The sequence below is a fragment of the Salmo salar genome, chromosome ssa09, assembly GCF_905237065.1.
Source record: "Salmo salar chromosome ssa09, Ssal_v3.1, whole genome shotgun sequence".
Classification (NCBI taxonomy): Eukaryota; Metazoa; Chordata; class Actinopteri; order Salmoniformes; family Salmonidae; genus Salmo; species Salmo salar.
Window position 1 is genome coordinate 92106331 of NC_059450.1, and position 12513 is coordinate 92118843.

Here is a 12513-nt window from a genome sequence, read left to right on the forward strand (position 1 = left end):
CGGGAATGTGTATACTCATCTTCTTTTTAATAGGCAGACAGAAGGAAAACCAAAACAAATCGCACGTATACAAAAAAACGATGACGATAAACAGTCCTGTAAGGCTTACAGCTACACAAGGAATACCTACCCACAAAATCCCATAGAAAAACACCCCTCTTAAATAGGACCTTCAATTAGAAGCAACTAGGAGCAGCTGCTTCCAATTGAAGGTCAACCCAACAAACACCACATAGAAATAGACATACTAGAACACCACATAGAAATAGACTAACAAGAACATAACCCAACAAACCCCGAAACACTCTAAACAAACACACCCCTGCCACGTTCTGACCAAACTACAATAACAAATAACCCCTTATACTGGTCAGGACGTGACATTCTTAAAATAAAGTGGTGATCCTAACTGACCTAAGACAGGGAAGTTTTACTAGGATTAAATGTCAGGAATTGTGAAAAACTGAGTTTAAATGTATTTGGCTGAGGTGTATGTAAACTTCCGACTGTATAAAACACTGGAAAAACACGTTTTTTAATCCACTGGACCTTTAACTGACTTGGCGTTCTATAGGAATGAATGAGTATGGGAGGTTGCAGTAGTCTAGTATTCTCACTTAACATTAACTTGTAGTCAGAAATAATGTTGAAACAAACTCAGAATCTCCTGTTAGTCTGTCCTCACCACTCTGTGATACTAGGATTGTTGGAGATTAGAAATGTTTCCCCTGTGTGTTCTCCACCCAGTGGTTCTAGACTCCCAGGAGGCCACGGTTCTCTACCTGCCACACCTCATCACCATCGATGACATCATCACCCAGATCGCCAAGGCCGGCTTCAAGGCCACGCCCAAGTCCAAGTCCCGCCCCCTGCAGCTGTCCGTCAGCGAGATGGAGCGGTTGCTAAGCGCTGCCTCATTACCCACAGCGCCGGTGGATACTTCCACCAAGGATTCTGAGGTGTCCACAGACTCGGCCCAGACTACCCTCAGGGTGACGGGCATGCACTGCCGCTCCTGTGTGGTAAACATTCAGGATAACATCTCCAAGCTGGCTGGGGTGACCTCCATAGAGGTATTGTTGGAGAAAGAGAGCGCCTCCATTCTCTACGACCCAGGGAGGGTGACTGTGTCTGGGCTACAGCAAGCCATCGAGGCCCTGCCACCAGGGATGTTTAAAACCCAACCCTGGAGCGCTACCTCTGGAGGTCTTAGCCCTACATCCACATCCACCACACCTATACCTTCCCCACTACCACCACCGTCGTCCCAGGCCGGCCTCTTCTCCACCCAGCCCTGCTACAGCCAGCCTCTGACGGCCACGGCCCTAATCCATAAAGAGGGGATGACCTGTGGGTCCTGTGTTCAGTCCATCGAGGGGATGCTGTCTCAGAGGAAGGGGGTGCGGTCAGCCAAGGTGTCGCTGGCCAATCACAGAGGGGCGTTTGAGTACGATCCTCTCCTCACCCAACCAGAAGAGCTCAGGGAGGCCATAGAGGACATGGGATTTGACGCCTTCCTGCCTGGTGAGTTGATGGGCGGATTGTATTCTTTTATCCTCCCTAACTAGGGTTTCAAAATTCAGTAAACATTCCATATGTTCCCAGGTTTTTCAGAGATCCTGGTTGGAGGATTCCCTCCCTCCTGATTCTAGGAATCCTACAACAGGAATTTCTGTCTTTGGTGAAGTTTCTGGAGTTTAGTAACACAACCCCTAATAATATCTCTAGCTGTGAAGCAAAACAAATGAATCTGTCTCTGTTTGTAATAATACCTCTAGCTGTGAAGCAAAATAAATGAATCTGTCTCTGTTTGTAATAATATCTCTAGCTGTGAAGCAAAACAAATGAATCTGTCTCTGTTTGTAACTCATGGAAACTTTCCAGAACAGTAGTTGGAGAACAGCCATAGAAAGCAGAATGAGAAATTGAAATGGTTATGAAACTCATTGTTGCTATGTTGTCCTTTTAAGAAACCAACTCCCTGTTGACTGTCCCAGTTATCAGTCCCCCCTCGTCCTGCTCCCTGTCCCCTGAGCCCCCGGACACCCTCGCTAAATGCTTCATCCAGATTGGTGGAATGACCTGTGCGTCCTGTGTGGCCAATATCGAGAGGAACCTGAGGAATAAACACGGTGAGAGGAGATTTTTTGCAACATTTTACTCCCTGTTTCAGTCCGTTTTATTTGGTAATAAACACAACTTGGTACTAACTACTGATGGTGTAGTTGTATTAGGGACACTGACATGGAGCACGTTCTTTACAGTAGCTATCTGTCTTTCTGGGAGAGAAGTGTCATAAACAGTTGTAAACTGCGTCAGTTTAAGATTTACGATGGCTGTTTTTAAGTAACATACTGTAGGAGGAATGTGGAACGTATTTATGAAGGCTTTGTACTTTTACCTGGTCATGAAACCCCTGGCCTTTTTTAAAGGCATTTATCACTTGTATACATTAACTGTTGTCTCCATTGAGCATCAAACTCATGTATCAGTTAGGTAGGAAGGTGAATAAAATGTTCCATTTGTCTAACATTGACCTGCGTTCCTCTGTGCAGGTATCTACTCTGTGCTAGTGGCCCTGATGGCTAGTAAGGCTGAGGTCCGTTATAACCCTGAGGTGATGGACCCTCTGAAGATAGCAGAGTATGTCAGAGAGATGGGCTTCACTGCTTCTGTCATGGAGAACTATGAGGGTTCTGATGGAAGCCTGGAACTTGTGGTGAGTGTTCTGATTCTAATCACCACACCGTAATGGTGTGATCTGCAGTTTGGTGTTCTGATTCTAATCAACACACCGTAATGGTGTGATCTGCTGTTTGGTGTTCTGATTCTCATCAACACACCGTAATGGGATCGTTTCGATTCTAATCAACACACCGTAATGGTGTGATCTGCTGTTTGGTGTTCTGATTCTCATCAACACACCGTAATGGTGTGATCTGCTGTTTGGTGTTCTGATTCTAATCACCACACCGTAATGGTGTGATCTGCTGTTTGGTGTTCTGATTCTAATCAACACACCGTAATGGTGTGATCTTCTGTTTGGTGTTCTGATTCTAATCACTGTAATCACCGTAATCATTCTAATCACCGTAATGGTGTGATCTGCTGTTTGGTGTTCTGATTCTCATCAACACACCGTAATGGTGTGATCTGCTGTTTGGTGTTCTGATTCTAATCAACACACCGTAATGGTGTGATCTGCTGTTTGGTGTTCTGATTCTCATCAACACACCGTAATGGTGTGATCTGCTGTTTGGTGTTCTGATTCTAATCACCACACCGTAATGGTGTGATCTGCTGTTTGGTGTTCTGATTCTAATCACCACACCGTAATGGTGTGATCTGCAGTTTGGTGTTCTGATTCTCATCAACACACCGTAATGGTGTGATCTGCTGTTTGGTGTTCTGATTCTCATCAACACACCGTAATGGTGTGATCTGCTGTTTGGTGTTCTGATTCTCATCAACACACCGTAATGGTGTGATCTGCTGTTTGGTGTTCTGATTCTAATCAACACACCGTAATGGTGTGATCTGCTGTTTGGTGTTCTGATTCTAATCAACACACCCTAATGGTGTGATCTGCTGTTTGGTGTTCTGATTCTAATCAACACACCCTAATGGTGTGATCTGCTGTTTGGTGTTCTGATTCTAATCAACACACCCTAATGGTGTGATCTGCTGTTTGGTGTTCTGATTCTCATCAACACACCGTAATGGTGTGATCTGCTGTTTGGTGTTCTGATTCTCATCAACACACCGTAATGGTGTGATCTGCTGTTTGGTGTTCTGATTCTAATCAACACACCCTAATGGTGTGATCTGCTGTTTGGTGTTCTGATTCTAATCAACACACCGTAATGGTGTGATCTGCTGTTTGGTGTTCTGATTCTAATCAACACACCGTAATGGTGTGATCTGCTGTTTGGTGTTCTGATTCTAATCAACACACCCTAATGGTGTGATCTGCTGTTTGGTGTTCTGATTCTAATCACCACACCGTAATGGTGTGATCTGCTGTTTGGTGTTCTGATTCTAATCAACACACCCTAATGGTGTGATCTGCTGTTTGGTGTTCTGATTCTAATCACCACACCGTAATGGTGTGATCTGCTGTTTGGTGTTCTGATTCTCATCAACACACCGTAATGGTGTGATCTGCTGTTTGGTGTTCTGATTCTCATCAACACACCGTAATGGTGTGATCTGCTGTTTGGTGTTCTGATTCTAATCAACACACCCTAATGGTGTGATTTGGTGTTCTGATTCTAATCAACACACCCTAATGGTGTGATCTGCTGTTTGGTGTTCTGTCTACACCATCCTATCTGGTCTTCATTAAATCTAATTGTATTGGTCGTATACTTTTATTTATTTTATTTAACCTTTTATTTAACTAGGCAAGTCAGTTAAGAACAAATTCTTATTTACAAGGATGGCCTACCCCTGCCAAACCCGGACGACGCTGGGCCTATTGTGCACCGCCCTATGGGACTCCCAATCACGGCCGGTTGTGATACAGCCTGGAATCGAATCAGGGTCTGTAGTGACGCCTGTAGCACTGAGATGCAGTGCCTTAGACCGCTGCGCCACTCTTTAGCCCTGTTTCCACATGTTTAGTGAAATGCTTGTGTTTCAGGCTCCAAAAGTGCACTAGTATCTAATAATTCACAACAATACACACAAATCTAAAAGTAAAATAATGGAATTAAGAAATATATAAATATTAGGACGAGCAATGTCGGAGTGGCATTGACTAAAATACTGTAGAAAATCAAATCAATTTATATAGCCCTTCTTACATCAGCTGATATCTCAAAGTTCTGTACAGAAACCCAGCCTAAAACCCCAAACAGCAAGCAATGCAGGTGTAGAAGCACGGTGGCTAGGAAAAACTCCCTAGAAAGGCCAAAACCTAGGAAGAAACCTAGAGAGGAACCAATAGAATAGAATACAGTATATACATATGAAATGAGTAAAGCCATATGTAAACATTATTAAAGTAGCCAGTGATTCTATGTCTATGTATATAGGGCAGCAGTCTGTAAGGTGCAGGGTAGTCTTTTCCTCTAAATCGTGTATCAACAGTACATTCTCCTCTTCACCTCTCTCCAGGTCAGGGGAATGACGTGTTCCTCCTGCGTTCACAAAATAGAGTCCAGCCTGATGAAAGAGAACGGTATCGTCTACGCCTCTGTTGCCCTGGCAACCAACAAAGCCCACATCAAGTACGACCCGGAGGTGACGGGACCGAGAGACGTCATCAAACTCATAGAGGTACTTCATTTTGTTTTTCAATCATTCATTTATTTGTTTGTTTGCCCATACGTTTGCTCATCCCAACACCCTTTCCTCTGTCCCAGGTTGTTGCTTTAAATGACAATGGGATATCAGTTTTCCTAGTTAGATTTGTTCATTCCATTTTGTCTGTTTATCAGAATCTGGGCTTCGAGGCATCTCTGGTGAAAAGGGATCGCACAGGCAGTCACTTGGACCACAGCAGAGAGATCACACAGTAATGGAAGGGAATGGGAGGTGTGGGATAACGGGCTGTTTGGGTTTTTCCTCAATGGTCATTCGGACAAATCTCTTCTCTTAACACGTATGGATCCAGAACTTATTTGAACAGCTGACCAATTACGCAAAACTTTAGTTCTGGGTTAACCGAGATTATTCTTTATCTCTGTCTGTCTCCATCATGAACCTCATTCTCCAATTACACAAAACTTTAGTTCTGGGTTAACCGGGATTACTCTGTATCTCTGTCTGCCTCCATCTCCGTACTTCATTCCCTCTCTCTCCTCTCTTCTCCCAGATGGAGGAAGTCGTTTCTGGTCAGCCTGTCCTTCTGCGTCCCAGTCATGGGGATGATGATCTACATGATCATAGTAGACCACCAGATCAGCACGTCTCACCAGCACAACGCCACCGCACAGGACCGTGAACACTACCACCCCACCATGTTCCTGGAGAGACAGCTGCTCCCAGGCCTCTCTGTCATGAACCTGATCTCATTCCTCTTCTGTGTCCCTGTACAGGTAGGAGAGAGGGAGAGAGAAATAGACAGAGGGAGAGAGAAATAGACAGAGGGAGAGAGAAATAGACAGAGGGAGAGAGAAATAGACAGAGGGAGAGAGAAATAGACAGAGGGAGGGTGTTGTAGAGGGAGAGAAACACTACACTGTATATACATAAGTATGTGGACACCACTTCAAATTAGTGGATTTGGCTATTTCAGCCACACCCGTTGCTGACAGGTGTATAAAAATTGAGAAAAGGTACCAGGTACAACCCCAAAGCCGCAAACACTGGCACCCTCATAGATATCATCCTAACCAACGTGCCCTCTAAATACACCTCTGCTGTTTTCAACCAAGATCTCAGCGATCACTGCCTCATTGCCTGCACCCGTAATGGTTCAAAGGTCAAACGACCTCCACTCATCACTGTCAAACGCTCCCTGAAACATTTCAACGAGCAAGCCTTTCTAATCGACCTGGCCCTGGTATCCTGGAAAGATATTGACCTCATCCCGTCAGTAGAGGATGCCTGGTTATTTTTTTTAAATGCCTTCCTCACCATCTTAAATAAGCATGCCCCTTTCAAGAAATTTAGAACCAGGAACAGATATAGCCCTTGGTTCTCCCCAGACCTGACTGCCCTTAACCAACACAAAAATATCCTGTGGCGTTCTGCATTAGCATCGAACTGCCCCCGCGATATGCAACTTTTCAGAGAAGTTAGAAACCAATACACACAGGCAGTTAGAAATGCCAAGGCTAGCTTTTTCAAACAGAAATTTGCTTCCTGCAACTCAAACTCTAAAAAGTTCTGGGACACTGTAAAGTCCATGGAGAATAAGAACACCTCCTCCCAACTGCCCACTGCACTGAGGATAGGAAACTCTGTCACCACCGATAAGCCCACTATAATTGAGAATTTCAATAAGCATTTTTCTACGGCTGGCCATGCTTTCCACCTAACTACCCCTACTGCATTCAACAGCACTGCACCCCACACAGCTACTCGCCCAAGCCTCCCCATTTCTCCTTCTCCCAAATCCATTCAGCTGATGTTCTGAAAGAGCTGCAAAATCTGGACCCTTACAAATCAGCTGGGCTTGACAATCTGGACCCTTTCTTTCTAAAATTATCTGCCGAAATTATTGCAACCCCTATTACTAGCCTGTTCAACCTCTCGTGTCGTCTGAGATTCCCATAGATTGGAAAGCAGCTGCTGTCATCCCCCTCTTCAAAGGAGGTGACACTCTTGACCCAAATTGCTACAGACCTATATGCATCCTACCCTGCCTTTCTAAGGTCTTCGAAAGCCAAGTCAACAAACAGATTACCGACCATTTCGAATCCCACCGCACCCTCTCCGCTATGCAATCTGGTTTCAGAGCTGGTCATGGGTGCACCTCAGCCACGGTCAAGGTCCTAAACGACATCGTAACCGCCATCGATAAGAAACAATACTGTGCTGCCGTATTCATTGACCTGGCCAAAGCTTTTGACTCTGTTAATCACCACATCCTCATCGGCAGACTCAGTAGCCTTGGTTTCTCAAACGATTGCGTCGCCTGGTTCACCAACTACTTCTCTGATAGAGTTCAGTGTGTCAAATCGGAGGGCCTGCTGTCCGGACCTCTGGCAGTCTCTATGGGGGTACCACAGGGTTCAATTCTTGGGCCAACTCTTTTCTCTGTATACATCAATGATGTCGCTCTTGCTGCTGGTGAATCTCTGATCCACCTCTACGCAGACGACACCATTCTGTATACTTTTGGCCCTTCTTTGGACACTGTGTTAACAACCCTCCAGACGAGCTTCAATGCCATACAACTCTCCTTCCGTGGTCTCCAACTGCTCCTGAATACAAGTAAAACTAAATGCATGCTCTTCAACCGATCGCTACCTGCACCTGCCCGCCTGTCCAGCATCACTTCTCTGGACGGTTCTGACTTAGAATTTGTGGATAACTACAAATACCTAGGTGTCTGGTTAGACTGTAAACTCTCCTTCCAGACTCACATCAATCATCTCCAATCCGAAGTTAAATCTAGAATTGGCTTCCTATTTCGCAACAAAGCATCCTTCACTCATGCTGCCAAACATACCCTCGTAAAACTGACCATCCTACCAATCCTCGACTTCGGCGATGTCATTTACAAAATAGCCTCCAATACCCTACTCAACAAGCTGGATGCAGTCTATCACAGTGCCATTCGTTTTGTCACCAAAGCCCCATATACTACCCACCACTGCGACCTGTACGCTCTCGTTGGCTGGCCTTCGCTTCATAATCGTCGCCAAACACATTGGCTCCAGGTCATCTACAAGACCCTGCTAGGTAAAGTCCCCCCTTATCTCCGCTCACTGGTCACCATAGCAGCATCCACCTGTAGCACGCGCTCCAGCAGGTATATCTCTCTGGTCACCCCTAAAGCCAACTCCTCCTTTGGTCGTCTCTCCTTCCAGTTCTCTGCTGCCAATGACTGGAACGAACTACAAAAATCTCTGAAACTGGAAACACTTATCTCCCTCACTAGCTTTAAGCACCAGCTATCAGAGCAGCTCCCAGATCACTGCACCTGTGCATAGCCCATCTATAATTTAACCCAAACTACTACCTCTTCCCCTACTGTATTTATTTATTTTATTTATTATTTTGCTCCTTTGCACCATATTATTTATATTTTAACTTTGAACTTTCTTCAAATTATAATTCTACCATTCCAGTGTTTTACATGCTATACTTTATTCACTTTGCCACCATGGCCTTTTTTTGCCTTTACCTCCCTTATCTCACATCATTTGCTCACATTGTATATAGTCTTATTTTTGTCTACTGTATCATTGATTGTATGTTGTTTTACTCCATGTGTAACTCTGTGTTTTTGTATGTTGTCGAACTGCTTTGCTTTATCTTGGCCAGGTCGCAATTGTAAATGAGAACTTGTTCTCAACTTGCCTACCTGGTTAAATAAAGGTGAAATAAATAAATTAAAATTAAAATTGAGCACACAGCCATGCAATCTCCATAGACAAACATTGGCAGTAGAATGGCCTTACTGAAGAGCTCAGTGACTTTCAATGTGGCACCTTCCTAGGATGCCAGCTTTCCAACAAGTCAGTTCGTCAAATTTCTGCCCTGCTAGAGCTGCCCCGGTCAACTGTAAGTGCTGTTATAGTGGAAATGTCTAGGAGCAACAACTTCTCAGCCGCAAAGTGGTAGGCTACACAAGCTCACAGAACGGGACCAACGAGTGCTGTAGCACGTAGCACGTAACATTTGTCTGTCCTTGGTTGCAACACTCACTACCGTGTTCCCAACTGCCTCTGGAAGCAACGTCAGCACAAGAACTGTTCGTTAGGAGCTTCATGAAATGGGTTTCCATGGCCAAGCAGCTGCACACAAGCTTAAGATCACCATGTGCAATGCCAACGTCGGCTGCAGTGGTGTAAAGCTCGCCGCCATTGGACTCTGGAGCACTGGAAACGGGTTCTCTGGAGTGATGAATCACGCTTCACCATCTGGCAGTCCAACGAATGAATCTGGGTTTGGCTGATGCCAGGAGAACGCTACCTGCCCCAATGCATAGTGTCGACCGTAAAGTTTGGTGGAGGAGATATAATTGTCTGGGGCTGTTTTTCATGGTTTGCGCTAGGCCCCTTAGTTCCAGTGAAGGGAAATCGTAACGCTACAGCATACAATTACATTCTAGACGTTTCTGTGCTTCCAACTTTGTGGCAACAGTTTTGGGAAGGCCCATTCCTGTTTCAGCATGACAATGCCCCTGTGCACAAAGCGAGGTCCATACAGAAATGGTTTGTTGAGATTGTTGTGGAAAAACTTGCCTGGTCTGCAAGGAGCCCTGACCTCAACCCCATCGAACACTTTTGGGATGAATTGGAATGCCGACTGCGAGCCAGGCCTAATCGCCCAACATCAGTGCCCGACCTCACTAATGCTCTTGTGGCTGAATGGAGGCAAGTCCCTGCAGCAACGTTCCAACTAGAGGTCGGCCGATAACCAATAATTGGAGGACCAAAAAAAGCCGATACCAATTAATCGGACAATTTTTATATGTATATATATGACTAAAAATGTGACTAAAGTGACTAAAAATGAGTATTCATTTTTGTATTAATGACAATTACAACAATACTCAATGAACACTTATTTTAACTTAATATAATACATACAGTTGAAGTCAAGTTTACATACACCTTGGCTAAATACATTTAAACTACATTTAAACCTCTTCACACCGTCGCCAGACTTCTTACACACAAAGCATGTGTGGACACCTGCAATCGAAATGATACTCTTAGCTTTGTGATACAACCAAAGCAGCTTACATACACCTTAGCCAAATACATTTAAATTCAGTTTTTCACAATTCCTGACATTTAATCCTAGTAAAAAATTCCCTGTCTTAGGTCAGTTAGGATCACCACTTTATTTTAAGAATGTGAAATGTCAGAATAATAGTAGAGAGAATGATATATTTCAGCTTTTATTTACTTCATCACATTCCCAGTGGGTCAGAAGTTTACATACACTCAATTAGTATTTGGTAGCATTGCCTTTTAAATTGTTTAACTTGGGTCAAACATTTCGGGTAGCCTTCCACAAGCTTCCCACAATAAGTTGGGTGAATTTTGGCCCATTCCTCATGACAGAGCTGGTGTAACTGAGTCAGGTTTGTAGGCCTCCTTGCTCGCACACACTTTTTCCGTTCTGCCCACAAATGTTCTGTAGGGTTGAGGTCAGGACTTTGATGGCCACTCCAATACCTTGACTTTGTTGTCCTTAAGCCATTTTGCCACAACTTTGGAAGTATGCTTGGGGTCATTGTCCATTTGAAAGACCTATTTGCGACCAAGCTTTAACTTCCTGACTGATGTCTTGAGATGTTGCTTCAATATGCACCAGTGCACCAGTCCTTCCTGCAGCAAAGCACCCCCACAACATGATGCTGCCAACCCTGTGCTTCACAGTTGGGATGGTGTTCTTCAGCTTGCAAGCCTCCCCCTTTTTCCTTCAAACATAACGAAGGTCATTATGTCCAAACAGTTCTATTTTTGTTTCATCAGACCAGAGGACATTTCTCCAAAAACCAAATCAAATCAAAGTTTATTTGTCACGTGCGCTGAATACAACAGGTGTAGACCTTACAGTGAAATGCTTACTTACAGGCTCTAACCAATAGTGCAGAAAAGGTATTAGGTGAACAATAGGTAAGTAAAGAATTAAAAACAACAGTGAAAAACAGTAGCGAGGCTATATACAGTAGCGAGGTTATAAAAGTAGCGAGGCTACATACAGACACCGGTTAGTCAGGCTGATTTGAGGTAGTATGTACATGTAGATATGGTTAAAGTGACTATGCATATATGATGAACAGAGAGTAGCAGTAGCGTAAAAGAGGGGTTGGTGGGTGGCAGGACACAATGCAGATAGCCCAGTTAGCCAATGTTCGGGAGCACTGGTTGGTCGGGCCAATTTGAGGTAGTATGTACATGAATGTATAGTTAAGGGGGGGGGGGCACACAATGCAAATAGTCCGGGTAGCCATTTGATTACCTGTTCAGGAGTCTTATGGCTTGGGGGTAAAAACTGTTGAGAAGCCTTTTTGTCCTAGACTTGGCACTCCGGTACCGCTTGCCATGCGGTAGTAGAGAGAACAGTCTATGGCTGGGGTCTTTGACAATTTTTAGGGTCTTCCTCTGACACCGCCTGGTGTAGAAGTCCTGGATGGCAGGCAGCTTAGCCCCAGTTATGTACTGGGCCGTACGCACTACCCTCTGTATCGCCTTGCGGTCGGAGGCCGAGCAATTGCCGTACCAGGCAGTGATGCAACCAGTCAGGATGCTCTCGATGTTGTAGCTGTAGAACCTTTTGAGGATCTCAGGACCCATGCCAAATCTTTTTAGTTTCCTGAGGAGGAATAGGCTTTGTCGTGCCCTCTTCACGACTGTCTTGGTGTGTTTGGACCATTCTAGTTTGTTGGTGATGTGGACACCAAGGAACTTGAAGCTCTGAACCTGCTCCACTACAGCCCCATTGATGAGAATGGGGGCGTGCTCGGTCCTCCTTTTCCTGTAGTCCACAATCATCTCATTAGTCTTGGTTACGTTGAGGGAGAGATTGTTATTCTGGCACCACCCGGCCAGGTCTCTGACCTCCTCCCTATAGGCTGTCTTGTCGGTGATCAGGCCTACCACTGTTGTGTCCCCATGTGCAGTTGACCTGACTCCAATTGACTCAAATGATGTCAATTAGCCTATCAGAAGCTTCTAAAGCCATGACATCATTTTCTGTATTTTTCCAAGCTGTTTAAAGGCACAATCAACTTAGTGTATGTAAACTTCTGACCCACTGGAATTGTGATACAGTGAATTATAAGTGAAATAATCTGTCTGTAAAGAATTGTTGGAAAACTTACTTGTGTCATGCACAAAGTAGATGTCCTAACTGACTTGCCAAAACTATGGTTTGTTA

The 12513-nt window shown here is 44.6% G+C and overlaps 1 protein-coding gene across 3 annotated transcripts in view; it reads left to right on the forward strand.

The window, feature by feature from the left end:
- The window catches only part of atp7a (ATPase copper transporting alpha), a 59575-nt gene that overhangs the window by 14892 nt on the left and 32170 nt on the right, over positions 1-12513 (forward strand). For all 3 annotated transcript variants that reach the window (XM_045724210.1, XM_045724211.1, XM_045724212.1), the window contains 6 exons: positions 748-1524; positions 1971-2132; positions 2556-2719; positions 5119-5280; positions 5442-5518; positions 5819-6041. In XM_045724210.1, coding sequence (XP_045580166.1) covers positions 748-1524; positions 1971-2132; positions 2556-2719; positions 5119-5280; positions 5442-5518; positions 5819-6041 — 1565 coding nt within the window. The remainder of the gene's footprint in view (positions 1-747; positions 1525-1970; positions 2133-2555; positions 2720-5118; positions 5281-5441; positions 5519-5818; positions 6042-12513) is intronic.